Here is a 26,892-nt window from a genome sequence, read left to right as displayed (position 1 = left end):
TTATTGTCAATCAGAAAGATATCAGTGGACGTCAGGGTTATAGTACGCGAATTGAGACAAAACAAGTCGTCTACAAATAGACAATCCGAGTTGTAACATGAGCAACAGAGCTATAGATAAATGCAAGTAATTTTGTTACGATGTTATTACTGATTGAAGACAGGCAGATGTTCATAATATTAATAGATTACGTACCTATTAAGAAATATCTGCCGTTAGTTTTGTCACAGTGATTCAAGAATTACAAGATACAAGATAGATACTCATAACATACAAATGTCAACAGATTTACATTACCTATGAGGAAGTTGTCTACATTGACTTCTTCTGGGTCGTCTGAACGTGTTGTATTGTCTGCGTCTTGTGTGGTAGAAGTAGTCAATAGCTATCAGCAGAGCAGGTTGGTACATTTGTTGTGGGCCGTCCACACCTGGGAACTTGGACATATCCAGGTCGTAGGTGATGTTGGTGTCGATACTGAGAGGTTGGGGACGTACGTCAAGCATCTTTGGGACGGAACTATACAATACGCCATTGCATCACGATTATTTACACAATGTGTGTTTATACACCTAGTCAGAGCTTTTAACGTACCGACATCAGACATTTCCTATGATACTGTATGAAAACATGAAGTTGTTAAAACGGCGTGAAAGCTTTTATTGGGTGAAGGCGATTAACAAATATGACTCAACTCAAAGGTGTTGCTTGTCTGGTCGTCTTTGGGTCGGGTTTTAACATTCTTAATGGGCAATAATTAATCGGTAGTGCTTTGATGTTAACCAGGCTGCGTCACTGGTTAGGGAGCATTTACTAATTACGATGCCCTTCATGTAACACTCATGTTTTGATTGTCGATTATGTTCAGTAAAAGTGACACAGGATATATGAATGTTTCTGTGGATACAACTCCATATTATTATTCAATTAAACCAATTAAGATGCTAACACAATATTACAATATAAATGTATTTGGTGTTGTACAAATAAAGACTTGTCTGTTGTTAATGACAGGAGTTTTTTGTTTGTTGACCTGCTTCTGCCTGTGGAACTAATGTGACACGCGACAAATATTCTTTTCGTCAGTCACAAATGTAAAATAACGATTAAATCCAAATTATTTCACGTTCATATATCTCCACAATCAAGCTCCAGAATATCTCAATGACCTCATCACAGAATACAGCTAGTACAAGTTCCCAAATTCCCTGTAGTTTCGTATGGGAAAGGAGTTTTCGCCTCTGTTGCACCAACCTTGTGGACAATGTTGCTTCTGGAAATCAAATTCCGTGACTCTCTTTCAACCTTCACGTCAAAAGTTAAAACCCATAATATGTGCGTATGACCGATTCTTTTACTCTATTCTTTTCAACGCATTCAGGATGGTATGGCTCATCATCAGCTCAAGGCCTTTGCGCTCTCTACACGTAGCCCAGACATTTAATGGGACAGTATTTCTTAGTGGTTAATGAGTGGTTAAGTCACGACCCAATATAAGACAATGACTGCTGTATATTTTTTCACATCACGTAAAAATACTGGATGAGCTCCACGACGAGATGACCCCACGTCTGGAAAGAAAAGCTTCACAGGGCAATTTGATGAAGTTAACGTCCTGCCAATGATTCACTGCAACTGGTTCCACGGAGCAGCAATAATATTGGAGGACAAAAGAGGAAAATTGCAATGACCTATCCTTTATCACAACACCTACAGTAACAATGAACTGTTTACACTAAGGTTGGTGGGAACATCGTGATTACTACAGCAGACAAGTGCGTTTCATGCTGTAATGCGTCTATCCCCTGCGGTTAGTGCATAGTGTAACAGTAGCATTCTAGAATAATGCATAATGTGATGATTGTTTTGACAGAAAGTGTCTTTGAATTTTTTTTAAAAATTAAAGAGATTGGCAAACTCTTTCTTCCAAATATTCATTTTAAGGGTCGCAACTTATAAGTAAAGGCACGTCAAATGAGACGTAGCATATAAATTCACAGAAACCTCAGTTGTGACAGTTTCGATATAGATTTGCAACGAACTGTGTTGAGAAAGTGTTGAAGTGTTGTCGGTTTCAGCAGGGAAATACTAGTAAGCGGCATTGAACTGGTCCTTGACCTGCTTAGGTTGACGTACAATGTATAACTCTAAAATGGTCCTATTGTAAACATATTGTAGACAACATCAATTTGATTGTAGTCAATAATGTTGAAAAGTCTAGTTCATAACAAAAGGAGCACAGGCTACTTTTTTCAAGCATCAATAACACAAACACTCGTAATTCAGTTATAACAGTTTAATCAAGTAACTGAACAAGTAGATGTAAGCAACGTCAGTAAATAACATCAGTAAATGGCAGTAAACAGGTGAAAACGTATTACATGCACTGAGTGTTTGTGTAAATTATGTTGTTCATAGCACATATAGAAATAATGATACATTGGCACTAATGGGACATTCAAATATGTAAATGGAAACCTTTTCCATAATTTTTTCCAGTTGTACAATTACGTCCATACTATGACAGTATGTTCATGAAGTCAGAAAGTGATAAAACCCGCCGTTGACACCCATTACTAACACAAGCAATTGTACTTCGAAGACACCAAAAGATTCAAGCACTGATTTGGTGGAGCTCAAAACTCAGAGTCAATGAGCCAAAACATATTTCAGAAGTTCTGAACTAGGAATGCCTCACGAGTTCACACACGTTAGACATTGAACAAACAGAAACCATGGTTGGAAATTGAAGAGTCGGTCCCTCCGCCAGTTTGGGTTTCTTGCTTGCAGATCTGCTTTCGATGTCATCATTTCGGCGGCGTTTTTGTCCTCTGATACATGATACAAAGGGAGATAAGTGTTCTTTTGGGGTCGTAACTTTGTCGTCCAAAGTGAGTTTGTCATCAAGACACTCTGAGGCTGGGTCGATGTCTGCAAAGACGTCATCTACTAGAAAGTGGAAAATCTGGTCGTCCATTATATCGCTGCTGTTGACATCAGCAAAGAACTCCTGGCTTGTTTCTGGGGAAAGAAAACAACAACATGAACAACTCCTCTAAATACCAGTAAACGCTAGAGTTACAATGTCATCAATGAGTTACAGCATACACGTGAATAGGATACGTACATATTAAGAAACATATGCCGTTACTGTGATTCAAGGATTAAAGGATACAAGTTAGATACAAATGTTGATAGAATACGTACCTATTAGGAAATACAAGTCATCCACAAATAAATTGTCTGGGTCGTATGAACTTGTGGTATTATCTGTGTCATTTGGGACGCTCTGTGCGTCAGGATAGACGTAGTCGCTCCAGTCAGTGGCTATCAACAGAGCTGGTTGGTACATCTGTTGTGGGTCGTCCAAACCTGGGAACTTTGACATATCCAGATCGTAGGTGATATTGGTGTCGACACTGAGAGGCTGAAGAAGATGGGTAGGTATGTCCAACATGGTTGTGAAGGGAATTATGCCATCCAAGGTTACATCACAGGTTTTTATACGATGTGTTTTAAGCTCGTTTACACATCCAATCAGATCGTTTAGCTCACCGAGCTAATCAGACATTTCCTGTGACAAGTTAAAAAAAACATGAAGCTGCTGAAACCTATTGTCTGCATGTGATTAAGAAATGACACGTTGCCATGACTCAACCCTGAGGCGTCGCTTGTCTGGACGTCCGATAGAGTGTTTTAACAGTTCTAAACAGGCAATAATTAATCGGTAGCGCTTTGATATTTATCTACCCGCGCCACGGTTCCACAGCAATTATAATTACGAGAATATTTGCCTAAGTATTTATGGTTTGGTATTGTTTTTGCACAGAAGAGGACTGATCATCACGACATTGCCCATTTGATACAATTTCACGCTTTGATGCAGTATCACTATTGTGTTTAAAATATGCTTTGAGACACAGTTTGAAGAATCATCGTCGTTTCATATGTCTAATGTAGATTGCTTGTTTTATGTCTGATAACTGAAGGGAACAATGAAATCAGAAACAATTGAGTGTCTATAATTTTCATATATTTCGGCCTCTGTTTTTATGACTCACCAAGACTAAATTTGTGAAGTCTTTAAAGTCAGATAATCTACTTGTCGCATTGACACAGAGTGGGTTTTCCGCCAATCCAGTTAAGAAAAATAGAATATGTTAACATGTATTCTTTTGTCTACATCTCAGTAATATCCATGTTAACTCGTAACTGAAAACGGATTTGCTTTACTGATTATGTTATAACAAAAGTAATGCAGCAACATGTCAGACATTACATTAATCGATTCCTACAAATAACTAACACCACAGAACCACTGTCATATTCACGTTTATAGACTGAGCATGTCGTTGAACATATGTTGAAAATTTCAACTCCAGACTAAGATAGTTCTTCTATATCACACACCCCCCCCCCCCCCCCCCCACACACACACACACCCCACCCCCACCCCTTCCCCAAAGAAAACAAAACAAAACAAAAAACCCAATAAATTACAAATATGAAACAATATTACATTGGAATAAAGGAAAAATAGTACTTATATTCATGGATCATCAGTAGTATGACAGCTTTACGACGAGGCTTTTATTGACAACTACAAGGAACAATAGCTGTCATGATCTGATAAAACAAATATATTGGCGATCAGTCATTACAGCTGGTTTCGTAAGAAAAACAGCAATACGGCGAAAAAAGGAACGACAATCAGAATGACGTATCCGTTATCACAGCACTCGTCACCGTGACAATAGTATGTTTATACATGGTATTGTTGAACCACAGGGATTACATTTGCATTACAGCTTCGTTTCCTATTGTCACACATCTTTACCTCACCGTATAAACAATACCATTCTATAATTGATCTAAATAAGACTATATCAAGAGTGACGTGTTAAAGTTATTTGTTTGGGGGGATTACGCGCATTGTATACACAAGGGTAATTGTAAAGCATGATATGCACGTCACTGGACAGGCTGCTTGTTGCCAATAAGTCCATTCCACGTGGTTTTAATGATTACTTAAATGATTAGGTATACACAAACAAATCTTTACAATTGGGTTTCTTGAGTTAGATATATATCCATGTCTCTTGACATAAGAGAAATGTGATGAACTGAATGCAAATTCTTGATTCTGCTTTTCACGTTATCGAAAGTTAATTTTCTTTATGTGTAGTCTTTCTTGATAGTGGCAATACATAGTGACTTTATACTATCATTTACAAGAGGAAATACTTAACAGAAATATGATCTACAGTCAGACTTTGGCACAAAAACATTAAAATGCAAATATCAAATTTGGAATGATTTGGAAAATACGCAAACATGAAAGCCGATGTCAACTTGCACAGGCTATCATTTACAAGGGGAAATACTTTTTGCATGAAATGTTTCTATGTATACTCATTATTTCCACAACTACATACCCACACGCAGACCAGAAAATCATTAATACACGCCTTCTAAAATCTAAACGTCCTACAAACATACCTCACTCACTCACTCACTCACTCACTCACTCACTCACTCACTCACTCACTCACTCACTCACTCACTCACTCACTCACTCACTCACTCACTCACTCACTCACTCACTCACTCACTCACTCACTCACTCACTCACTCACTCACTCACTCACTCACTCACTCACTCCTGCAAACATACATTCATACATACTTTTCTTTGAGATGCAGTTTAGTTTTTGTAAAGATGAAGGAAAGCCAAGTTCTATGAAAATACTTTGATGTAATGAGTGCGATGCTTCGTCGTAGGTACTACCACCTTTATCAAGCAAGTGCAACGTTGCAAATGTAACGTATTTGTCAAATCCAAATTATTTCACATATCGCCAGTTGTAACAGATTCCTCAACGTGTGTGAACCGCCTGTAGTTACTTGAATGTCATAAAAGGTCACGAAAAAATTGTCTGAAAATGCAATTTTGCATTCTTTTGAAACATAAAGAAAAGACAATTAGGTGTATACCTCACCTATTACTCGATGACCATTCACGTTGTTATTTAGCGTGTGCTAGACAGGGCTAAAATATTAATTAATACCATTACGGTATAATCTCAGAGGAGATGGTTGCGAGAGACTCTGGCGTGAAAATGGTATAAACTTCCAAAGCATCAGTTTCTACTTTCATAATTAGTGTATATCTTTTTAAAACTTCGAAGTATTTTGTTCAAAAATGGTATTTGGTTTCAGATGAGAAAACAATTGTGAGCATACATTTCCCATCGTAGCCAGTAGCATCTGCTAGTGGTTAATGACGAAATGAAGTCACAATAACCCTCCTACCCACACCACCCAAAAACAAATAATAGCAAAAAACAACCAAAGAAAAAAAGAAAAGAAAATATAGGAGTTCTACGTATTACTATACCAATACACAACCATCATAATCTGATAAAGTATGGCTACTTTAGAGGTATCGCCTCATTGATTGTGTAATATATAACAACACATTCTGAGTGACACATAGGAAGAAAATATTAACCCTTGCTTCAATATCATCACACGCGCAAAGGCAAAGCCTCTCAGTAAACGGAGATCCGATGATCACATGAGGTAAGAATATCACACAAAGCCCCACGACGATATGACTCCACGTCTCCTAAGAACAAGACAATTTCACAAGGAAAACATTTTGCCAATCATTCACTGCAGCTGGTTCCACAGAGTAATCATAACATTGCAAGACAAAAGAAGAAACTTCGCTAACAATGAACTATTTACGTTTGAATTTGGGGGACCATCGGGAGTACACTCACAAGACAAACGTGTTTCATGCTGTCACGATCTATCCATCGCGGTTAGACATAACAAAGAAATGCATTGTACAAAATTAGCATTTCTAGAATAATGTATTTGTGATAAATATTTTGGCGGAACGGTTGTGTTGAATCAAGCAAATTCAATTTTAATATTCAAATTGACTGATTTTGAAACAAGGGATTGGCAAACTGCTTGAGATCTTTGCCTCCAAATATTCATTTCGAAGGTCGCAGCTTGTATAAGGGCACCATGGAAAACATTATTTGAGATGAAGTATATGAATTCCCAGGAGCTACAGTTGTGACATAGTTGACATAGGTTTGCAACGAACTAGAAGTGAACAAGTGTAGTTGCTTATAATGGGCAAGCAAGCGGGGCTGAACTGGGTTTTGTTTCTTTACTTTTCGATGAAGACGTCCTACTTGTAAACGATACAATGGTCCTGTTGTAGAAATATTGATCGCCTCAGTTTCATTGTGTCAACAATGTTGAAAAGTCTAGCTCATGACAAAAATGAGCATTGACTACCTTCTATTCCAAGCATCAATAACAAAAACACTCGTAACTCAGTCATAAAAGTTTAATCAAGTAACTGAACAAGTAGATGTGAGCAACAGATGTAAATAACATCAGAAAATGGCATTAAACAGGTCAAAGCGTATTACATGCACTGAATGTTTGTGTAAATAATACTGTTGATAGCACATATACAACTAATGGTACATTGGCACTAATGGAGTCTTCAAATATGTAGGGTAAAACCTTTCAAAATTCAATAAATGTTGTATATCGGTAAATGATTCCGTCCATACTACGACAACATGTTCATGAAGTCAGATAGTGATGACACCAGGCGTTCCTGTCCCATCGTTGACACCCGTCACTAACACAAGCAAATGCACTTCGAAGACGGCAAAAGATGCCAGCACTGATTTGGTGGAGCTCAAAGCTCAAAATGAATGAGTCAACAAGTATTTCTGTACTAGGAATGCCTCACGAGTTCACACACGTTAGACCTTGAACAAACAGAAACCATGGTTGGAAATTGAAGAGTCGGTCCCTCCGCCAGTTTGGGTTTTTTGCTTGCAGATCTGCTTTCGATGTCATCATTTCGGCGGCGTTTTTGTCCTCTGATACATGATACAAAGGGAGATAAGTGTTCTTTTGGGATCGTAACTTTGTCGTCCAAAGTGAGTTTGTCATCAAGACACTCTGAAGCTGGGTCGATGTCTGCAAAGACGTCATCCACTAGAAACTGGAAAATCTGGTCGTCCATTATATCGCTGCTGTTGACATCAGTGAAGAACTCCTGGCTTGTTTCTGGGGAAAGAAAACAACAACATGAACAACTCCTCTAAATACCAGTAAATGCTAGAGTTACAATGTCATCAATGAGTTACAGCATACACGTGAATAGGATACGTACATATTAAGAAACATATGCCGTTACTGTGATTCAAGGATTAAAGGATACAAGTTAGATACAAATGTTGATAGAATACGTACCTATTAGGAAATACAAGTCATCCACAAATGCATTGTCTGAGTCGTATGAACTTGTGGTATTATCTGTGTCATTTGGGACGCTCTGTGCGTCAGGATAGACGTAGTCGCTCCAGTCAGTGGCTATCAACAGAGCTGGTTGGTACATCTGTTGTGGGTCGTCCAAACCTGGGAACTTTGATATATCCAGATCGTAGGTGATATTGGTGTCGACACTGAGAGCCTGAAGAAGATGGGTAGGTATGTCCAACATGGTTGTGAAGGGAATTATGCCATCCAAGGTTACATCACAGGGTTTTATACGATGTGTTTTAAGCTCGTTTACACATCCAATCAGATCGTTTAGCTCACCGAGCTAATCAGACATTTCCTGTGACAAGTTAAGAAAACATGAAGCTGTTAAAACCTATTGTCTGCAGGTGATTAACAAATGACACGTTGCCATGACTCAACCCTGAGGCGTCGCTTGTCTGGACGTCCGATAGAGTGTTTTAACAGTTCTAAATAGGCAATAATTAATCGGTAACGCTTTGATATTTATCCACTTGCGCCATCGGTTTCACAACAATAATAATTACGAGAATATTTGCCTAAGTATTTATGGTTTGGTATTTTGCACAGAAGAGGATTGATCATCACGACATTGCCCATTTGATACAATTTCACGCTTTGATGCATTAACACAATTGTGTTTAAAATTGTGCTTTGAGACACAGTTTGAAGAATCATCGTCGTTTCACATGTCTAATGTAGATTGTTTATTTTATGTCTGACAACCATATGTATTTATAGTTTGGTACTGTTTTAACACAGAAGAGGACTGATGATCACGAAATTGCCCATTTGATACAGTTTCATACTATAATTCGGAATAACGATTGTGTTCAAAGTATGCATTGAGATAAAGACTCAGTAAGAAAGTCTTTCGCGTTTTATGTGTCAAATGTAGTTTGTTTGTGTTCTGCACTGTGATTATACATATGACATTCGAATGTTGTTGTTGTGTTAAACTATGCCTCGTAAAGCAGGACTTTGTTACGTTCAAAACTTCCTTTTGACTTAAGTTCATTATTTACTATTATTTACTATTAATTCAAAGTGACCCTAAGTAAACTATTCTGTGGGTTGACAACATGCTTTATTGATTACGTGATAGCAAAAAAAGGTTTTCCTACCTGCCTTCTTGCTCTGCAGCAACATGTGAGGCATTACCTTAAACCGATTCAGATAACTAAAAACATGAAACCACTGTTGTGTACGTATTTTGGACATGCCGCTTAAAATATATTGAAAATTACTCCAGAGTAAGTTAGGTGTCGTTTATTAAAAATTATAGAGGAAAACATATATGCCATTTACGTGTCACATGATGTTCACAATTACAATACATTCTTGAAACACACATTTTATTGAAGCAAAGGGGAAATAGTACTTATATTCATGGATTGTCAAAATTAAAACGGCTTTACGACAAGATTTTTACAGACAACTACGGGGAACAATAGCTGTCATGATCATACAAAGCAAATATATTGTCAGTCAGTCAGTATGACGAATCCATTATCACAGCACTCGTCACCGTGACAATAGTTTGTTTATGTATGGTATTGTTGAAACATAGTGATTACATTCACATTACAGCCTCGTTTCCTATTGTCACACATCTTTACCCTCACAGTATAATCAATACAGTCCTGTAATTGTTTACAAAACACGACTATATCCAGAGTGACGTGTTTATAGTTACTTTAGGGGGTTACGCGAATTGTATACACACGGCTAATTGTAAAGCATTACATACACCTTACCTTTCATTTTTCATAAAATGTTTTTACGTGTGCGCATTATCTACACAACTACATACCCAAATGCAGACAAGAAACATTAATGCACGCCTACTAACATCTAACGTTCCTACACATATACCTCGTACACACGCACACGGACTAGACTAAACGTCATCTGCAACATATGTTCATACATAACGATTGTGAAGCGAGCGTACGCTAAATTGCATTCGGAATCGTTCGGGTACGAACCTTTTCGAGATAAAGAGTTCAAAAGGTAAGCTGTGTTCTGATTGGTCGATCTCAAAGGTTACCTGACGCGACCTCCCATAAGGTTTTGTTAGACTCAGGAGTGGAGTGCAACGATAAGCTTACGTAGACTGTACTGGTGTGGAATTGTCTATACACCGTTCATCACTGACAGATTGGCTGATTTGTTGACACCATTCAATATCTTAACACGGTCCTGTTTAATGGGCATTCAGTGGTTTGAAGTTCTAAATGTAGTAAACCAAAACCTGTAGTAATACGGTACATTGTAACAAGTCAGGCTCTAAGAAAACAAATGATACGATACGCTTTACACTTAATAACAATGGAAAATTAAATCAATATTTGAAGGTTATAAATTGTACATAACATTCAATTTTCCATTACAACGTAACATTTCAGTCCAGTTTCATATAGCTGTTACGATTACGTATATACTGATGGTTTATCTACCTTCACCGTAAATCAGTAAATCTGATAACAATAACAGTTTTTAACTATAATAAAAATATATATTTATCAACCTTTGGCTGATCTTTTTTTATGTCCATTATATGGCAGTCCTTTAGCAAGTATCGATGTCCATATCTTTGATAATCTACTTCTTTATATTCTTTATGTATCAATGTTCTTTATTGAAAACAATAACTGCTCTTTAACAAACAACGTCTTCTGTGTTAATTAACCCACTTTCGTCGTAGGGATGTGGAAGCACCTCCTGTGTGCACTCATGCTGTTAGCAAGTGGCCAATCACTGAATCATGTCAGACAGATGAGACAGATGATGCATTATATTGGCTGACTCTTTGACATCTTTCAATGTTCTAACAACGTCCTGTTTCAATGGACAAGCAGTGGTTTGAAGTTCTGAATTGAGTTAACCACAGCCTATAGTAATAAGGTAATTGTAACAAATAAGATTCTAAAAGTCAAATGATTCGACATGCTTGTCACTTGTTAACAATTGTCATGAGTGTGTATTTTTTGTATATTTTGTTATTTTATTAATTCAGTAATAATTATTATTGGTTCACATTGTTTAGTGTTTTGAATAATGAATATGATGGGTCACATTTCGTAAAATGGATGATCCGCATTTCTCGCAGCAAGGTTTTTTCTGGGAATTACCTGCTCTTGACTTCCTGTTTGTTTACTTCCGGGAGACATTGTTTCGAGGACATTCTACAGTGTTGACGATGGCAGTAAATGCTCGTACTTTCGGGAAACGACTGAAGGTATATATAAAGGCTAGTTGCCGTGCTGTGAGCGACACACATTTGGACATTCACTAAAGCTACATTGCCAACGCTTCATCCGTCAACGCCTAATCTACTGCTGTCAGACCGCTCACTGTGTGAATTTCACAATTATGATGTTATAACCTGAGTATAACGTATGACATTAAGAAGACAAAACATTTCCACTGACTGTCGCCAAACCACTAATAACGTGTCAAAGTTAAAATGTATCGTATGTAGAAATCCACACGACAGCGACGACATGCACGTACTCATAACGTATAATAGCAGGCAAATACGGACAATAGCGACTACCTGAAACACTCAGCATTCCGTTTCCGAATTTCTGCACCAACGTATGATGTTAACAAACGATAGCTTCTGATCTCGTTATGTAATAATTATAAAACGGTATTGTAGTAATTGCTTCAGCTTCAGTGAGTGAGTGAGTTATCATTTAACGTCACGTCGGCAATATTGCAGCCATATTGTGACGAGAACATACGTGACATAAAAAGGAATATATAGGCATATTATGAAGAACCTGTCGACGAAGGACAGTAAAACCACTTGACTATCACAGTTGGTATTTAAAACTAGCGTAGAAACTTAAAAGCTACTATTATCACCATTTGGACAGTACAATATAAAAACAGGCCATAGATCGCCAACAACCGAAGGTAGATCACCATACTAGGGACCATGGGGACTTACAGTACCTCAGCTACCTGCATGGTTCCTAGTTGGATTTACACCATCCCCTCAGCTGCTGGCGACTGTATGCAAGATTAGCCACAATTTAAAATTACACATATTCTACGACTAAAAATGTGAAAGATTAAATCTGACTTCAACTGTTTGGGACTTACGTACCCTCTCAGGAGGACAATAATTTTACGGTACTTCAACCCCCTTCGAGGATACAGCCACTAACAATCTTAGTTGCTAATTCAACTTCCAATCATAAAATATTTATCTATTTACAAGTCATGTAACAGGTCTATTTCCTTTAAAAATGCAATGATTAAATGATAACTAACATTACTAAAAAGATCCTTCATAGTTCTTGATTTAAAAAAATTATCCCTTGTGATGGAATATTCAGCACAGTCAAGCAAGACATGCTTGACTGTGATTCTTTCATCACAAGGGATACAAAACGGAGGATCTTCACCTTTAAACAAATATTCATGTGTGTATCGTGTGTGGCCAATACGACATCGTCGCATGATAACCTCCTCAAATCTGGACTGACAACCCAAGTAGGTGTAACCAATGTACGGTTTTATTTCATGTAATTTGTTGATACCTACTTGAGTGTCCCACCTCTTCTGCATCAGATCACGGATGTAAGACCTAATGATAGCTTTATAGTCAGTGTATGGAATAGGAAGTGGCGTCACAGATTTGTTGAGTGCTGCTTTAGCAGCAAGGTCGGCCATTGTATTACCAGAAATGCCAACGTGGCTGGGTAACCAACAAAAAACGATGTCGTATTGGCCAGTAGCAAGATTATTATACAATTCAATAATATCAATTAAAAGTGGATGTTTACAAGAAATATTTTTAATAGCCTGAAGGCAAGAAAGAGAGTCGGAATAGATTATATACTGTTTATGTTTAGGGTGTCTTTGAATATATTTAAGAGCTGTCAATATGGCGTTAGCTTCTGCTGTAAAAATAGAACTATTATCTGGTAATCTAGAAGATATTGTTCTGGATCCAATGACAGTGGCACAAGCCACTGCGCCACCATCCTTGGACCCATCTGTAAATAAGGATTTATAATTGCTGTATCTATGTTTCAATTGATTAAATTCTTGTTTATATTGTAATGCATTTGTTTCTGATTTTTTAAATGTAGTTAATGTTAGGTCGACTTGTGGCCTAACCAATTGCCAAGGAGGAGAAGAAAGAAGACGGGAGGGAGCTATATGATCCAGCTCAATGCCGGCAGCAGAAATAAGTGGTTGTATTCTTAAACCAAGAGGCGGAACAAGTGAAGATTTCTTATTGTATAAATCCTCATAGAGAGGATTGAAGACACAGTCATATGCAGGGTTTGACTCATGGGAACATAGTTTTGTGATATACTGTAAAGCTAATTTTATACGTCGCTGCTCAAGAGATGGCTCATCAGCCTCAACATAAAGGCTGTCAACAGGTGAAGTTCTGAAAGATCCAAGACAAAGTCTTAGACCTTGGTGGTGGACAGAATCTAAAAGTTTTAGGTTGCTTTTGCAGGCTCCGCCATAAACGATGGAGCCATAATCAAGTTTAGACCGTATCAATGATCTATATAAGTGAAGGAGGGTAGTCTGATCCCCTCCCCACTTTGAGTTTGAAACAACCTTTAACAAATCCAGTGCTTTCAGGCATTTAGCTTTAAGAGATTTAATATGTGGCAAGAAGGTTAAGTGAGAATCAAATATTAGACCCAGGAATTTTGCCTCCTTTACGACTTTGATAGGAGTGCCATTTAAATATAGTTCAGGGTCCTTATGCGGTTTATATTTCCTACAAAAGTGTACACAATTAGTTTTCGACTTTGAGAATTTAAAACCATTCTCAAGACACCATTTATTTATTTTATTTAAACACAATTGCAGTTGTCGTTCAATAGTATGCATATTTTTACCACGACACGAAATATTAAAATCATCCACAAAAAGTGATCCATCAATCGAATCATTTAAAACCTTGGATAAACTGTTGATTTTAATACTAAATAAAGTGACGGACAAAATACTGCCTTGTGGGACACCCTGATCCTGATTGTAATGATCAGACAGGGTTGAACCCACTCGGACTTGAAATTGCCTGTCTTTTAAAAACTCTGATATAAAAAGAGGCAAACGGCCTCTCAAACCAAATTCATGTAAATCCTTCAAAATGCCATGCTTCCAGGTTGTATCATAAGCTTTCTCAAGATCAAAGAAAATTGATACAGCATGTTGTTTATTGACCATAGCATTTTTAACGAAGGATTCCAAACGGACCAAATGATCAATGGTACTACGATTTTTCCTGAAACCACATTGAATATTTGTTATTAGGTTATTGGTTTCAAGATACCAAACCAATCTGTTATTCACCATACGCTCCATGGTTTTGCAGACACAGCTAGTAAGCGATATCGGTCTGTAATTTGATGGATCTGTATGATCCTTACCAGGTTTTGGTATTGGAACTACAATAGCATTACGCCATGAAGGAGGAAATTCTCCAGACGTCCATATTTTGTCAAATATATCTAAAAGTGTCAATAGGCATGGTTCAGGTAAGTGTTTCAGTAGCTGGTAATGGATATTATCATCACCCGCTGCTGTGTCATGAGCTTGCTCAAGAGCTGTATGTAGCTCATTTAAGGAAAACACTTCATTGTAATCTTCACCATTATTTGATTCAAAATTAAGGGGTTATTTTTCCTGTAACTTCTGGTATCTCTGAAATTCAGGAACATAATTTTCTGATGAAGAATTTTTGGCAAGCGTTTCGCCAAGTTTATTGGCAATTTGAGATGTGTCAGTAATCAACCTATCACCATCTTTAAGATGGTTAACAGCAGATTTCGAACCTTTGCCTTTTATTCTCTGAACCATGTTCCATACCTTGGACACTGGTGTGCGTGAATTAATCCTGGAGACATAGTTCCTCCAGGACTGCCGTTTGTTTTGTTTGAACGTACGACGTGCCTTCGCATTTAGTACTTTAAACTTATTTAAGTTATGGACAGTTGGATGATTTCGAAAATAATTCTCTGCTCTTTTCCTCGCCTTTCTGGCTTGTTTACAGTCTGTGTTAAACCACGGCTTCCGTACATGTGGATTTGTAGAGGATTGTGGTATGCATACTGCAGCTATCTCATTTAAAACGTCAGAAAAACGCTGAATTTTATCACGTATTTGACTGAAACATGAAGGTTGGAGTTTAGATGAGCACAATGTTTTAAATAAGGACCAATCTGCCTTAGAAAAATTCCATCTTGTGTAAGATGGAGCTTCAGATGGGGAAATTTCTGATAAAATAGTTGGAAAGTGGTCACTTCCACAGAGGTCATTGTGGACTGTCCAATCAAATTCATGAAGTAGATTAGAGTCTGCAAGAGACAAATCTAGAGAAGAGTAGGTGCCTGTTGCAGGATGCAGATATGTATTTGAGTCATCATTGTATATACAGAGTTCATTATTGGATATAAAATCTTCCAGTATTTTACCTTTACTGTTTGTATTTGTACCACCCCAGAGTGGGTTGTGGCCATTCAAATCACCCATTATAAGGCACGGTTTCGGAAGTTGATCATAGAGAGATTGTAGATCAGATAGTTGGAGTGCTGAAGAAGGCGGAATATACAAAGAGCATAATGTAAGTGCAACGTGAAGAGTAAGTCGCACTGCAACGGCTTGGAGATTCGTTGTAAGAGTTACAGGGCTATGAATAACGTCTTGTTTGACAAGTATTGACGATCCCCCAGAGGCTCTGTCACCCGGAGGTGAAAAATAATGATACGCATCATATTGACGTAACTTAAAAAGATCTGTTTGTTTCAGATGCGTTTCCTGCAGACATATTGCTCGTGGTGCAAAATCTTGGACCAATAGCTGCAATTCATTAAAATTGGTTCTTACCCCTCTACAATTCCACTGCACTATATTTGGTGAATGATTCATCACTTTGGTGCATTTATTGGTGATCTACCACGCCTTGATCTAGAAGGCGATAAACTCCCTGTCCGGTGATGGATAAGTTCAGACGTATCCATATCTTCGAGGGACCCAAACTTATTAAAAAGCTGAATCTCATCTTTTGAACCCTTAGCGACTCTATCGCTTTGGTTGATTCTGGTAAGTTTTTGGTTTCCTTTCACAGTTTGTGCGACTTGATGTCCAGGTACAGCTTTTGACTGACACGAATCTGATTTGGATTTGGAATGAACATTTCGACCAGAGGACTTTCTATCATCTAGCTGAGTCTTTGGACTTGCGGAGTCCTGTGACAAAGGCATAGGCTGAGGCTGAGATGGCGTCATGGCTGCAGTCTGAGTAGCAGAGTCTCCTCGTGGTAATGATTCTTGACTTGTGATGGGTTCAGGAGAATTAGATTTTATCCATGTCAGCTCTGTCTGACATTCAACTGAGAGTGTAGTCGTGGGTGGTCTTTTACTAACAGAAGCGTAAGAGTCATTTGGGTAAACAGAGGGAACAAGCTTCTTAGCTTCAGCATAGCTGATATTTTGAGAATGTTTTATTTTATTGACTTCCATTTCCCTCTTCCATATCGGACAATCTTTTGATGAGGAGGAATGCTTTCCTGAACAGTTGACACATTTTTTAAAGTTATTTGTACAGTCTTCTGTAACATGAGATTGCTCCCCACAATGAGCACAAGTAATACGGTTGGAGCAAGAATTTATCCCATGACCAAATTTCTGGCATTTAAAGCACCTCAGTGGATTTGGTATATACACTTCAACTGGAAGATTGCAATACCCAGCTTTGATTGACTTTGGTGCCGTTGGAGAGACAAATGACAATAAATATGTGTTTGTGAGAACTATTTCAGAATTGTGACGCCTCGTAAAACGTTTCACGTGCGTGACACCTTGATCTTTCAGTTCAACCATGATGTCAAGCTCCGTCATGTCCTCTAAAAGATGATCTCGATCCCTGACAATGCCTTTACTTGAATTCAGTGTACGATGGATTGACACTAAAACAGGGCATCCGGCCAACGTATCAACTGACAGCAGGTTGGTTGCTTGTTGTCGTTTACTACATTCTATGAGTAACGACCCAGATCTCTGTCTCCTGATATTTTTCACGTCTCCTGCAATACCATACACTGCTTTGGAAACAGCAAACGGATTGAGTTTAATTGGTTTTTTATCCACAGATTCTATCACTAGAAATCTCGGCCAATAGTCTACCTGTTTCAATGGTCGATAACTGTCATTTGTGCTTGGGTCATTATCAAGCTGACGTTTTTTTCTCAGGGGGGTTTCAGGTTCCATGTTAATGTACATAAGATTCATCATCCCAGCTCCCCACCCACCACCGAGTATCATAAAGACAATGCTATCTACAAGTGGATCTCCGACCTGCAGCACCAAGGATACTGGGATGATATACTCCAGCAGAAGGATTAAACAAGTAATCAGTCTACCAGATTGGCCCATGAGCCATCGCCTTCTGGCACCAGCATCTAGGCAAATTTTATCAAATTTGAAAATTCATATATCATACAATATATACTTAAAACCAATTATGTCAACATTGTGTCCAAGCCAAATAGTTATTGAGCAACGAAATATAGTGCTCAGGGCTCGGCATGACCAGCCGATTGGTTGAACCGGGCCCATTCAACCACCCGTCTAGGTGAAGTAAGGGTCAAAGGGGTGTGTTGGGCAAAGGGAGCACGATTACAGGCCCCCAGCGCCCTCAACCCCCAGACTCCCGTCCTCCACCGACACAGGGCCGCAACCCACGGCAAACGGGTTGGTGGACCAAATATGCCCCCGGGTCCACAACAGGGGTGTTGGCGAGCTCTTGGCGTTACCCAGCACCCACCACGAGGAGGTGGCTCGCCACGGGTGCCGCTTCAGCTTCAGGAAATTAACAAAGAAAACTAATAACACTTCAACACTGTTCTGTTGTTCCCCCTGCGTTTCCTAATAGCAGTGACATTATTGTAGTGGACATTTATTAACAAATATAAAGGTGTGACTGTTGAATAGTATTGTATATGTGCGGAGTTAGCCTGCGGTTTGTTTGTTATATCAACAACATTCTGTTGTCCTTTAATGGTGTTTTCATGCAATATTATATACATGTATTTGGTTTTGAGAGCCTGCTTGTTCACCTGGCCAGAAACGTATGTTTGTATTATGTGACAGATTTTGATGTATTCATAGCACAAGGTCAATTTATATCCACACCATGATGTTAGACTTGCAAGACAGGAAGCGGGATTATAACGTACGTTGTTACGCGTGATAATTCCACACGGGAGGTATCACCTATATTACACGCAAAGTCTTTGTAAATGCGTTTTCCTCATTAAGCTTCCTCAGCACGCTTTTGCAAACTGATATGTTGATGAGAGACGCCTAAAGATGGCACTGTGGTGCGTATTATTGATGTGATGCTAATGCATACGTTTCTACCAGGTATAAATTTAGTTAGAACCCGCATACTAAAAACTCATTTCCAAAGGGCGTGTATCCATGGGGAATGTATGTCTAGCTAGACATCACTAGTTTATTTCGGAAGGAGTAATGTTTTATCAAATGTTTGATACTTGATCAAATGACTGGTGGTGAACTGAGTATTTAATTTTGGTTACAACCTTCAAACCTGCCAGAGTTTTAGGGTTCCACTGGCCTGTATGAGCGTCACATGCTCCCCGAGCGAGGAAATAACCGAAATAACACAGAGGCCTGTGACAGGTGTGATTGGATGAAATAGTGCAAGATGTTCATGTGTTTCAGAAGCACAGCCATCCAGTAAATAAAACTGACCACAATTTTAAGCATTTAGTGCTGTCATATTTATCCCTACGACTTATACTTATGTGTGATAAGATATTTTCAAGTAGGTGACATTTGGTGTGGAATGGAGGGTTGATGTGTATAGCTTCCTGTGTTCGGAAAAATCGTCGGACAAGTTGGGCAGAATTTGTTTTTAAATTGTAGTTTAAAGGCCAGACTGTACACCTATGTACACGTAATGGCTGTTGGTAACCTGGATATTCTTTTTTAAAAATATAGGGTTACTTTAGAAGTCTATGGGAAAATATTTGGTGTTGTGTAATCTTATGGTGGACATGTTGACAGCTAAGACAAAATGATGCCTGAAGCTATTTTCTATTTAGACAATGCAGTGGGTGTCTTTTGCAAGTGATCAATTGATTTGCCTTTGTATATGTTGATGAGGCTGATGTACAAGTTTGGCGAATGCTGTCTCTGCTCTGTGGGCTTTTATCTATGGCATATAGCTTCTCAATGGACCTCGCACTTCATTTTCTAACCAGGCCGTGCTAGTTTTGCAGGATAGTGGATTTGTAGGACCGTTAGCTTGCGTAGTGCTTCACTGAAAACGTTTACATACGATATGCCTGTCTGTCTGTCTGTCTGTCTGTCTGTCTGTCTGTAAACTGGAGAGAAATTCCCATACAACGCCCGCATGGAATCAGTGAGCGAACCAATGTAACTTGATAATGCCCCAAATTGCTTGACGATGGGCCATTTTCGAACCCGTTGTTTCGTGACGTCATAAGGAGCTCTGCTCTTGAGGTTCAATTAGCTACGGCTCCTTTGAACTTCGGTTCAATGTGGACGATGTTTCTAACTCACATTAGTCATTATACACTTTCTTGTCGGCGCCAACCTGAACTATTGTACCATGACTTACAATATGCAGCAATGAAAACATCGACTGGAATTCTAACGTTGTTGCACACTGCAAAAATGGCGGCTGGGTGTGTGGGCAAAGGTCTAGGTTGAAGTCGTCACTCTTAACTGTGACGTTATCTGTTTTGTTATATGACGTTTCCATATTTGAAAAAAGTGGGCAAGCGACCCCCGTCGCTTAAACACGCTTCATGACCGATACCGTTGTATGTTTTATTTTATAAAAAAAACATCTCTCTATTTTTAGCTACAATAACGATAACCCTACTATTCAGGACGTCATCATTTACAGAAGTTCTTGGCAGTTGAAAAGAGCCGAGGGCTTTTGCAAATGATAATGCCCCGAAAAGTAGCGTTATCCTTACAATATCATTAACCTTTGCACTCTTGTACACAATGGGACCCGTTATCACCATATCGTTTTCTTTTTGTGGCTGAAATCCTCGAATACATGATAAGACAAAATGTTAATGTCAAAGGTAGAGAAATTGATGATAGGGAGTATAAATTAGGTCAATATGCAGATGATACTGACATGTTGCTAGATGGTGCAGAAAAATTCCGTATTCTGTTGTTGATACAATTAATAACTTTTATAAAACATCAGGGCTTATTAATAAATAAATATCGATAAGCAATCTGAAATGGCTCCGCAGCAGGTTGTTGAGATAAACTATGTCAGAATTTGAATACTGAATCGCGAGAAAATAAATTTAATGTCCTGGGATTTATATTTAATTCCAAACTGAAGGATCTATGGATCATCAATACGAAGAAAACACTAGAGGAAATTAATAGATTATTGGCAGTGTGAAGAAAAAGACATCTAACACTTATTGGCAAAGTCACTGTTATCAAGACACTAGCTATTTCAAAATTAGTTCATATTTCATTTTCAATACTTTACCAAATCCACCTCAGGATTTTGTTACCTTTCTTGATAAAATATTTTAGAGTGACAAAAGTGACAAAATCAAGTGAAGTACTTTCAAAAAAGATTACAAGCATGTGGGTATACGAATGGTTGACATAAAAAACATTCATCAATGCCTTGATTCTGTCTACCTTGAGACTTTATTTAAGAAAATCATCAATATGTATTCCATGCAGTTTTTCTTTACATGATATCATTAAATTTAGTGCCAATTGTTGTAATGTTGCTGATATTCATAATCCATATTGGAAAGATGTTTTAAAAACAGGGAATATGTATTGTAGAAACATTACTATAGAGGAAAGCAGCCTTGATGAACTTATAGCACAGCCATTATGGTTTAATTATAAATTTAAAAACCAAAATCATTACATCAGACATCGGGCTAATAAAGGACTACTAACCATCAAAGGCATGTGTGATGAAGAAGGTTTGATGTATTTTGAATGTCTTAAAAGTACATATTCAATAACGGGAAAGAATAAGATCATAGATATGTTCTAAATATTTTACCTGAGGCAAGGAAATATACAATAACAAATCACAGGTATATACATATCTGAGACAAGAATCTACATTCTTATAAAAAATATGAAATTAATACATGGATCAAGATTATTTTATTATATATTGTTATTTAGCAATAATAATGCTCATATATGTCATAAATGGGAGAATATGTTCGATGACACAACTTTTGATTGGCCAATGACTTTTATTAATTACTGATGTAAAACTCTTAAATTTCCAATTTAAATTTTACATGGTATTATCTATACCAAAAAGGAACTTTTAAACATGAACCTTATTCAAGGTGCCTTATGCAAACTTGTAAAGATGAGGACGAAAACTGCTGCCATGTTTATTTGATACTGAAATGAATGTTGTGAAGCATTTTGGAATGATCTTCAAATCTGGATTAACACTTATATGAGATAAAAAGTTAATCCGATCATGTATTTGGTGTATTTTGGTGCCTTAAGCAAAAAAGGCCATTACTTAATCTTTTCAACAAAAAAACCCAATATATTCATTTATGTCTCTTCTTTGAAAGGAAACATTCCAAACTGTAATACCTTTATAAAGATATTTCTGTTGTTTTAAAGTCTTCATTGTCAACAGGAAGAATGATATGAAGACATTTCCAAGTCAATGACATTCTTTACTCTCAGTATTCATACCTGTGCTGTGTATGCAGCAACCGCTTTTGTAAAGTCTTGATCTGTTTCCTCTTTTGACAAAAATATCTTTCTTTCAGTAAGATATTGATTAACTAGGTAACATATTTGTAAGTGTACTGATGTAACACTGGGAACATATATTATAGGGCGGCTATATGATGCAATATACAACACCATAAGTCGGATGTGGTACAATATACAATACACATTCAATGTGACCCCAGACTCTACATGATATATCGGCACTGTGGCACTATGTATAACATATGTTTGATAAGACCTATATACAGTATCTATCACAAACTATGCATAACACGGTTGGTTTGACGTGACTGTATATACTATATGATATGCCGGGTGTTGTGCTAAATACAACATGATATGTCAGATGTGGTGCTAAGTACACATGGTATGTCGGATGGAGTGCTGTGTACGAAGCGACATATCAGATGTTTTTGCAATATACAACATGTCATGTTATAGGTGGCGCTATTAACACCATAATATGTCGGATGTGTTTGCAATATACAACATATACTGGCTGTGATGCATTATTGAACATGATAGATAAAACATGAATGCAATATACAATAAGATATGTTTATTACTTGATCGATTGTTTCAGACATTTTCTTTTCAAAGTAAACTTTTTAAGTTTGCGAGTCATTTTACGTAACGTTCAGATCTTTTTGTACATGTAACCTGTAACTGCGATTACCTTAATATTTCTAGTTATTTACATGTATGCATGTTCTCTCTCTGTTGTCATTTGGTTGTCTCGGTTGTGACATATTTTACAGAATGTGTTACCAGAATGTGTTTCGTTTTATGAAAATTCACGTACTAACTTAATCGACTAAACTGGATCATAATTTGAACATCACTTATGTCACTAACAGTTAATACTATTGTGGCAGGGACCGTTGTACTTCAGCTTGGCTTTTAAACATTCACACATGCTTGTTTGATACTTGCCGTGTACAGAGCACCCAGGCCTCACAAACCATGTTCACCACATATAAATGAAATGACTGAAGTAGATTGATTGCTTTTAGATAAAATGACGCAAAATGACCGTCGTGGTCATTTCCCGAAATGACTGAAATTTTTAGTGATTTCACGAAATGACTGGTTTCACAATCCGGCCGTAACAGATACATGTGTACAGTGTTTAATATATCTATCAATACTGACCATTTCTCGTCACGCGTCGCAGAATTGATGCCTCTGTGTCTTAAGTGTATAAGATATGAAGGCCTAGAACCGATTTTCTTGATTACACAGATGTTACACAATTCACAACGATGTTACAAACAATCTTTAAGAAGAGTCAGATGTCCTCGAAACTATAAATACATTCAATTGTCTTTGTGGATAACAATTTGTAAACAAAATGTTTACCTGCATTCTGAACAGAATGGTCAATAGCTTGGTGTTATTTTGTCAGAAACATTGATATATGGCAATTTCCCTCTCAAAATGAGTCAAGTCAAGCTTGCTTTCCATGTGTCGACAGCCTTTGTTATACAGTACCCATCATTGTAAACGTAAAGGGCCTTTCCCAAGGCTGTGATTATTTATCACGTGCTTTTGTCTCTTCCGTGTCACGTATGTAAATAGATCACGCGTCTGATATATGAGCACCAAATATGGGGATTAACAATAGTTGACTGTGTTCTTTTGTGCTGAATGCCTGTCACGTGTCACAGAAGCATAAATGCTATTGACGTGAATTGCTTTATGCAGTGGTGATTTGAATCTGAAAAACTTTCAAGGACAAACGATCTGAGTATTTATCTATGCAAATTTAATCACATGCATGTTTCTTTATCGTCTTTAGGATATGTTGCCTAGTAACCCAATCAGATAATCTCGCCCACTTCGACAACGAAGATGAATGTCACTTATCCCTGAAAGTCCAGGCATATCCCAGGATCCTCGTTATCTCGTCTTGCTGCCACAAAAGAGATATTTTTCTTAATGTGATCTCGGGCCATGAAGCAAGCACCATTAATAAGTTATCTTTTCTTTGTGTGAACGAGATCTTTTCTAGAATTCACACATGCCTTTATGGCCACTTGTATAAAGTATTTGAACAATGACAATAAGCTCGTTACACAAATTTGCATATGTCCACAAACTGTCCTTAATATATAACTTGCTATAAAATACGTTCAGCATACCAATTTTCCATCTAATAGTACAGTTGCGCATATATTGTTTAATATTCTGCACAAAATTAGTCAGGGATATTTGTAAATTTTGAAATTATGAATAATGATTATTTATTCATTTACATACTGTATCAGTATCAGTCATAAAAATGCCATTATCCCTAAGTTATTTTGTCCAGTATATATCATTTTGAGCTAATGTTCAGATGGACATCTCGTTTTCACTCAGTCGATCCTCCATGTAACACCTTCATGGAATGAGTAAGGTTTATAGCATACATCTAATTTGAAAATACCTATCACGACTTGTCCGAGAACGTAAAAGCACAATTCATCTGAAATTGTTCTTTTCGAGCCAGAAAATACGCACATGTGTGAAATAATCCCTAGTTTTGTAAACTTATGACCATCGCCGAAATGCTCACCAGCGGACATTTTATATCTTCCTTACAAGATACGTATATGCAATGTATAGAAACAGAAACGTTAACATGAGTGAATGAGTTAAGTTTTACGCCGCTTTTAGCAATATTCTAGCAACATCACGACGCGGACAAAGGGACCTCACTCAAAAACGTTAAATAAGTTCATGTCTGCAGGTAAGACTTTATGTACTGTAACTTACATCAAAGAAAATCGATTATGTAATGCTGGAAGTAGCCTGCTCCCTGCTGCCCAGCCCTCCCTGCAGTGTAAAGCATGAAAATAAAGCAAGTCTGTATTTCCTCAGGTTCAGGAAAGGAAGCTAAAAAATCTTCATGAATGATATCGGGGCTGATAAAAGAATATGTTAAAAAAAATATTAGAAGGTACCGTACATAAAGGAACTTAATACAGGGCCCCATAAGGAGCATACGAGAAACGTTATCGACAATTTCTCTGGCAAGCAAACACCGCACATGTGAATGAGTAATGTTGGTTTGGCATGCTCTTCGGTGAAAACACACCAGTTCCCCAGACAAAGCTTCCATGTGTTCAGGTAATATAACGGTTGATTTGATTCAAACTTGTACAGCCGGATTAGGAGTCCATATAAGACTTTGTACAAACTCACCCTCGGAGGGACGGCATTCTTGACCGCCGACAACCGCCAGAAACAAATACTAGAATACCTCAGACAGTTATGTAATGTCTTTGACAACAGTAACCTGACCGTTCTGTGCTGATAACGAATGAATAATTAACCGCAACTGTCAAAATAATTCCGTAGGCCTTCTGGACAGTTACGTGACTGCCACTACAATCTCAGGCTGTAAATATTGATTGCTATGACCGTGTCAAGCAGCTCATGGTCATTAGGACAGGAATTGTACCTAGTTAATTTCCGCGCACATTAACATGTGTGAATAGATGCCCGACCTTGATATCACTGGATTACACAACGCATTTCTTTGTTCAACAGGGTAGCCAAGAGTATCCTTCAACACTGTAAGGAAGGATGGCTTAATGGTTAAGGTATTAGCTTACTTGATTTGTTGGCTCTGGTGAAAGACAGATTCCCCAGATAATAATCACTGCTTCACAACGCGATATCTTTGTTCGTGTGGTGAACCAAAGTGATAAATGTTCTCATGAATACGTGCTTATCGCCCCCATTAAAATAGTAAGGCTGTACAACAATTCTGCCGCCGCCTATGTACTGATAAACCTACACCTGGTATAATAAATATGCTTATTCGGCCACCAGAGGTTAAAGCATGCATCGTGGTATCAATAGACTATTTGTGATTGTATGGTGGCAATGTATTTCTGAATTTTCCCGATGGATTTGTTTCACACACACACGCGCTCGCGCACACACACACACGCACACACACATGCACACACACACGCACGCACACACACACAAAGACACAAAAGTTGTGCCTGCCTTGTGAAGTTACACATTGAAATGCAATATTATCAAACGTCATAGTATTCTGAGGACACAACCTGACGTGGAGTGTACCGCAAAGACAACTAGCCAACGTCCAAGTAGAAATAAATAAAGCAACTGTGTTAACACCCAAATAATCGAAGTATTTACTAACACATTATCAGACAAAATGTGTTCCCTATTCGTCTTGTACCCACTCAACTCATGTTCCATCTCTACAACAATGGAGAGTAGAATAAGGACAATCGCTTCCCTATGCATTTACCCAACGGTCAATATACATGATGACAGAGGGTGTCCGCGAGTAATCCAAACATGTCCGTCCATTTCCAAACCCCTGCTGTCACCACAGTCGATACAGGTACTCATGTAATGTCACGTGCTTTGGCTTATCAATTTCATTTTAAGCATTAGCCGCGGTTCGTGTGATAGAATTACTCACTATAATGTTTCATTGTCTATTTCATTTCCTGGCATGCCATCCAAATCAATACACCCTAGCACTTCTTTTACCAGAAAGACACTACACATAGCCTGACGTCGTGGGGAAATCTAATCATGCCTCCCACATGGCGTTCTTAATGAAGATATTTTGCTTTGCATGCCTTTGAATAGCGACTATAGCAATCCATTGTTACCCAGAGCAGCAACTGATCCTTTACCTCATGAATTACTATTAATTGTGATGTAAATTGATTGGAAACGTTATTTGCACTGATGTATGCGAGAATGG

General features: G+C 37.9%; 2 protein-coding genes across 2 annotated transcripts; both read right to left on the bottom strand.

The window, feature by feature from the left end:
- Positions 1 to 2,683: 2,683 nt before the first annotated feature.
- On the bottom strand, positions 2,684 to 3,457 carry LOC137294385 (uncharacterized). The gene is made up of 2 exons (XM_067825387.1): positions 3,208 to 3,457; positions 2,684 to 3,021 (listed from the first exon to the last, which is right to left on the bottom strand). The coding sequence occupies exons 1-2, from the start codon at positions 3,455 to 3,457 to the stop codon at positions 2,684 to 2,686; spliced, it is 588 nt and encodes a 195-aa protein (XP_067681488.1).
- A 4,314-nt stretch (positions 3,458 to 7,771) lies between these two features.
- On the bottom strand, positions 7,772 to 8,545 carry LOC137294381 (uncharacterized). Its single transcript, XM_067825384.1, has 2 exons — positions 8,296 to 8,545; positions 7,772 to 8,109 (listed from the first exon to the last, which is right to left on the bottom strand). Exons 1-2 carry the CDS (start codon positions 8,543 to 8,545, stop codon positions 7,772 to 7,774), a joined length of 588 nt encoding a protein of 195 aa, XP_067681485.1.
- Positions 8,546 to 26,892: the final 18,347 nt, after the last annotated feature.

Source organism: Haliotis asinina, chromosome 8 (genome assembly GCF_037392515.1).
Source record: "Haliotis asinina isolate JCU_RB_2024 chromosome 8, JCU_Hal_asi_v2, whole genome shotgun sequence".
NCBI classification, from domain to species: domain Eukaryota; kingdom Metazoa; phylum Mollusca; class Gastropoda; order Lepetellida; family Haliotidae; genus Haliotis; species Haliotis asinina.
The sequence above is the reverse complement of the archived record's forward strand: the minus strand, read 5'-3'. Positions and strand labels throughout refer to the sequence as shown.

Coding starts and splice junctions, on each gene's coding strand:
- LOC137294385 (XM_067825387.1), bottom strand. CDS start 3,457: ATGTTGGACATACCTACCCATCTTCTTCAGCCTCTCAGTGTCGACACC. Junction 3,022..3,207: donor TGACTTGTATTTCCTAATAG/GTACGTATTCTA, acceptor TTCTTTCCCCAG/AAACAAGCCAGGAGTTCTTT.
- LOC137294381 (XM_067825384.1), bottom strand. CDS start 8,545: ATGTTGGACATACCTACCCATCTTCTTCAGGCTCTCAGTGTCGACACC. Junction 8,110..8,295: donor TGACTTGTATTTCCTAATAG/GTACGTATTCTA, acceptor TTCTTTCCCCAG/AAACAAGCCAGGAGTTCTTC.